This window comes from Saccostrea echinata, unplaced genomic scaffold (genome assembly GCF_033153115.1).
Source record: "Saccostrea echinata isolate AGI-Se365-2 ecotype Australia unplaced genomic scaffold, CSIRO_AGI_Sech_v1 ptg000004l, whole genome shotgun sequence".
NCBI lineage: Eukaryota > Metazoa > Mollusca > Bivalvia > Ostreida > Ostreidae > Saccostrea > Saccostrea echinata.
Genome location: NW_026889753.1, coordinates 5,620,227 through 5,625,883, shown reverse-complemented (window position 1 = coordinate 5,625,883; position 5,657 = coordinate 5,620,227). Strand labels below are relative to the sequence as shown.

General features: G+C 35.0%; 1 protein-coding gene across 2 annotated transcripts; it reads right to left on the bottom strand.

Annotated features, from left to right (window-relative positions):
- Positions 1-307: 307 nt before the first annotated feature.
- LOC133179428 (uncharacterized) lies at positions 308-2,918 on the bottom strand. 2 transcript variants are annotated; one of them, XM_061314188.1, is made up of 2 exons: positions 2,791-2,918; positions 308-1,985 (listed from the first exon to the last, which is right to left on the bottom strand). In XM_061314188.1, exon 2 carries the CDS (start codon positions 1,983-1,985, stop codon positions 639-641), a length of 1,347 nt encoding a protein of 448 aa, XP_061170172.1. In that variant the 5' UTR covers positions 2,791-2,918; the 3' UTR covers positions 308-638. The 2 variants fall into 2 exon arrangements, with proteins under 2 accessions (XP_061170172.1, XP_061170173.1); XM_061314189.1 differs by lacking the exon at positions 2,791-2,918 and adding an exon at positions 2,652-2,770.
- Between the last annotated feature and the right edge of the window lie 2,739 nt (positions 2,919-5,657).

Below are 5,657 nucleotides of genomic sequence, written 5' to 3'. Positions count from 1 at the left end.
ATATAAACAGTCTCGTTTGAAGTCATCATTTCGCAAGTTTTATGGTCGATATAATGACCTTGACAGCACATACAACCTATCAAAGAGTCAAATGCTGACTGACGTTTTTCATACTAATTGTTAGGCCCTTATTTATACACTGAGTTGTCTACGGATTTTCCCGTTTTTTCCGATCATGACAAGGAGCACACGGCGGGTGTGACCGGTCGGCAGGGGGTGGTCACTCCTCCATGGCATCTGATCCCACCTCTAAATTTTGAGGTCCATGTTTGCTCTGCTCCAAATTTGTATCGTTTGATAGGACTTTCGAGATTGAATACTGTTCGTTATCTTCATATGTCATTGAATGCATCCTTCTATTCTCGCATTCATTATCAACTGGTACCTCTCTTCATATAAATATTTATAATGAAAATACATGCACTGTATAATTCATGATTACGGCAATGCTAATCTTTAAGAGAGACGATTTGATCTAATAAATTTTTAATATACTTTTTCAGTTTAAACATGAGTGTCAGCTGTTCAAGATTTCTAATTTGAATAGTCAGTGGGATTGTCAAAACGTTTTACACAAAACAATAATCTCTCAGAGACAATGAAAGTATCTATTTCAGAATCTTATCAAAGTTAAAGTCTCAGTAAACAATATCATACAACTGTACAACATCATTCTTATTGTCAGTTAGATTACATTCATTAATCACCAGCGCAATCATGGACCGGTCTCTGTTCACAGCTAGGTGGCTTGCGTATCTTAGTTTCAAAAGTGGCGTAAAACTGTGATCCCTAAAATCTGCAAAATGTACTGCAGAGTAAGATGATACAAGGATTCCGGATTTTAAAAATGCCAGTCCTTCAACTGTTGGATTTGGAATCTTAATTTTCCATTTTGTTTTGGCGTCGCCGAAGGCATGGGTACACTTGATTTGGTCGTTGCCAAAATTGAAAACTCTGTAAAATACATCCAGAGTTGTTGGATCTATGGCCAGAGAGCGTTCGGCGGATACGGCTAGTTTTCGAAGTTCAGAGTAATGTTCATTATAAATACGAATGCTTTCAGATTCATCGCTTTCTTTCCAGATGACAAAAAGGTACTCATCACTTGAAGTTAAACCAAAACATTTTGATTTTGGATTAGTAACCCACGCATTTGGAACAAGGGAAAGGTCATGTGACCTAAAAAAATTAACTCTGTGCTCTTTTGGAAATGCAACAGCAATATCGCCTGTTGGGGCTTGTGTGACATCATAGGGTTTATAATCAAATTTTCTGTGCCCGAGCAGTATTTTCATGTCATCATACATCTTAAGTGAAAAGTTTGCTTTATCAGATATTACAATATTACCGTTCGCCAGAAAAGTGATCCCTGATATCTCAGCTGGCTCGTGTTCATCCAAATGTCTAGGAACGATGTTTGACAGAAATTTAAGCTGTTTTGGAGGTCCGCTTGAAGCTTTTCCAAAATTTTGTAAGATGGCTGGTCCTTCACATTGCTTTACATTATTTCCCTGTTGAAAGGGATGTTCATATGTCTCACGACCCATAGACAGATCTTTGTAAGGTCCACTTAAATTTTGACCATGGAAAGATGTGTTATCAGAGCCAAACCCCTGCACTGAAGGCGGCATAGGAGGGTAAAACCCGCCATAGTTAACAGGTAACGGTATTGGGATAGCAGCATCAGGAGGCTGGATACTTGTGTTGGACATAAAAGGAGAATAAGAACTGACTCCTGTTGCTCCAACTTCGTCTTGTCTTTGAACTACTTCCTCGTAAGAAGGAGGACTAATTGAATCAGTCTGCAATGGGGCCGTGGGCTGTCTGGGCAGACTTTGTTCAACATCCCTCATCCATAATTGCTCCTTCTCTGAAACCTGGTCGTCTTTCATCAAATCACACTGTGAAACCCTGTGTTTTACACAATCTTGATCAAGAGGCATCTTGTGAACAGGACAGATGCCATTTTCACTACCATCTGCCATCTACAAGTTGAAAAGAAAAGACAAGAGTAATAAACCTCAATAACCAGCTGACAACATTTGAATTTTTAATGAAATTCTGAAAATTCTACTTGGTAGTGTCCTTTCGGCAAGGGGGGGGGGGAGCACAAAGACAGTAACCACTTTTTCCCACGAATCTCATAATAATGTCCACCAGGTGTAAAATTTTCATTACAGTGTATTATCAGAACATTTGCCTATCTATATATTTTTATAAATATTACCGAGATTTTTCACACATGGCAATTCCCCCCCCCCCCCCCCCAATAAAAGTTTCATTACAATGGTGTTGAATATACAGCGTTTCTAATGCGACAAGCAAAACATGCCATATTATATATAATTGTATTGTAGATTAAATTTACATTTATTGTAAATATTATCTAATGAATACATCCATATTCCCTCTCTCATTAAAAAAAAAACTACATAAAAAGAATGGGAAAAAAGTGATGGAGTTAGAGTCGTTGTATTAGAATAGGCAATGAATGGTTGTTTTTGTTTTTTTTTAAATGCAAATCTAGAAATAAAAGTATTAGATTATTATGTTCAAGGCAATCATTTAAGTGCATGAAAAGAGAGATAACTCTCTATAAAAGTAGTTCTACGAAATAGTATATTTTAAAATAAACATAGAATAAAACTTACACAAGAGGTTTAAAGGCAGTTTTTCGCTTACAAACTATATAACGTGAACGTCAACGTCCCCAGCTTCACTTACACAGGAGATTCTTTAATATTTGTACCAAACTGCTGCTGGTGTTAACACTCAACAGATTTAAATTACCTGTGTTCATGGTGTTGTTCCTTCGAATCGTGCCACTCAGATACTTTTCATTAAAAAAAAAAATCAAAAATCTGTATTGTCTAAAGGATCAACACTCGAGATTTTCATCATATGACCAATTTCTTACACGTGCATCTGCAATGTGAATAAATTATAAAAATACTTACATAAATATTTCATAACAGAGAACTTCGATCCCGATGCAAATATTCATGAAGGACGGAATGACCAAAGCATATTCTACAAAAGCTTCCAAAAGTAAGTGTAAAAGTATTGTCTTAATTTGTCATTACATGTACAAACTAATAGTCCGTAATTTACCTTGTTTATTTTTTTCTTTCAATGTGTGGTAAGCCCACACTGGTGCAATCAAGATGCACCGATTTTGTAATGTCAAATATTAAACAATGTTGAAAACCTCAAAGCTGCAATTCAAGAAAATTAGCGCTATTTTTTTTTTAAGTTTAACATTTAAAGAAGTATGTATCTTGACTTCTTTTGCAATCAAATCAAAGCTGTAGTATTAAAAGCATTTTGAAAGAATTTAACAATTATTATTCATTTTTCAGTGCCTATAGGCGTCGGAAGCAAATTTGAAAGGGGGGGGGCTAATTGAAAGAAAAAACTCAAACCAGAAAAAAACTTGAACCCCCCCCCCCCAAAAGGGGGGATTGAAAATTGTCCAAACCAGCCAAACCAGAAGATCCTATTTCGGGGGGGGGGGGGGGTCGAACTTATTTCAGTACTAATTATTTGTTAAAAAAAGCCCCCCCCCCCGGTTCCGATGCCTATGGTACCTATGGCAACATCGATAACTAGAATTATGTGCCTTAGTTTAGTGCAGTTATGTAACCAGATATTTTTGAATTCAGAAGAAAACTGTAGGAAATGAACAGTTTTGAAAGAATTTCTCATAAATTTTATATTTTCTTTAATCACTGAGATATTGTCCATCAATATTTTTACACGTTCCAAGGTATTATATATTGTTAAAAGTTTTATTGAAATCAGAAAAAAGAAATCTGAAGAAGGAATTGCATTTTGAAATCATTTCAAAAAATTTAGTTAACCTGGCGGTACCAATCATGAAAATAAAAAAAAAAAGAATCTAATAAACAGAATTATGCAACTTAGGATAAGTAACTTAGACAGTGTAGAGGAGTGGCGTGAAAGATATTCACAGAAATTTCTATTTATAGTGACCATCACAACACTGATCGACGAAATTAAAGACCGTAAAAAATTATGTATCTTATTGTCAAACAAAACTGTTAAAGGAATGGCATTTTGAAAGGATTTCTAAGAAATGATTTTTAGTAACTATGACAACATCGCTCGTCAAATAAAAAAAAATATATTAGTGTATTTGTGTACTTGGACCAACCCTGTTGGGAGAGTAGGAGAAGCATTCTGAAGAAATTGTTTACAAGCAGGTACGGACAGACGACGGGCACATTTTCATTACATATCCTTTTTGGTCTTTGACCAGTAGACAATACAATACAATGCGGTGTGTCATGATAAATATGTACATCATACATTGTAATTGTGTTTCTGATGGTAAAACACATACGGTACATATGTGTCCGTTTTTTACATGTATGACTTTAGCACATCGTCGTTAACCAATGTCAAATTGCATGATCGTCTCCCCCTCTTGGAGAGATTCCGGAGTATGACTTGAGGTTAGGACTTTAACAAAACAGTTATTTTTTTTAACTCTCATACTTTCATATTTCATATTTTAATGACTAATGAGAGTTTAGCAATGAAAGCGTGCAAACAACAATTAAAAACCTAGTTCTATATTTCAGGTTACAGAAAAAGTTAAAAAAAAAATATTGACCAGACACATAATATCATTTGATGTAGGAATTAGATTCGTAAAATGCAAGTATGTTCAGTCCAGTTTATGACAACAGAAAGAAAATTTTCAGGACATTGAAAAAGCGGGCATCTTTATGGATAGTTAGGACATTTGATAACGATAAGACATATCTTTAGCAATAGTCAGTTTTTGCTTCAAATAGCTAATCATATGTGAAAAAAGATCAGTACACTGAATTAGTTTTGCTTGACATTCCTTCGTATGATAGTGATGTCAGTAGAATATAGGAAATGGTTTACTAGTTGCTGTTTTTGCTCTCATATTAAAATGAAGGTGCAAGTTTCAAATATCATGTTATACTTGAGACAAGTGTTCAAAACTTGATGTTTTGTAAAGCAAATATCCAGCAAGAAGGATACTAGAGGTCGGAAAGCAAATACCCAGCAAGACGGATACTAGAAGTCGGACATAAATCTCTTCATCTTAGAATATTCAATTGCTTTATAATTTAAATTCTCTATGCAGTGTATTTAATTAACAAATGATAACCAAAAACCAACCGTAGATTTTTGAATAGAAAAAAATCCAAAATATTTTATTACCTAACCTGCTATACAAATTGTAATTAGGCATTTTGAACTGTTTCCCGATTCATTTGAATGGTTTTGCATATCATGAAACAGTGGAACTGTTATCCAAGTCACAGAATGAACTGTTGCATGTTTAAAGCATCATCGTGATATTCAAGCCTTTTAATGATAACGACATCGTTTACCTGACGACATGCAGTTTCACATACGGCATGGCAAGGTTGGGTGATGTAACTGAAGACTATTTGGTAGAATTTTAGAGAAAAGAGAATTCTTATGTACAAAAAAATGTAATAAAAGGAGCATTGAAGGTCCAGAAAACTTTTTGTACTGAAAAAGATTTAGATCTGGCGGTTACAACAAACAGTGATTTGAATGATTTGTTGAGAAAATTTTACGCAGCTCCCAGGACACAGAAAAGGGAGCTGTATACAAAGAAATCCCTATCC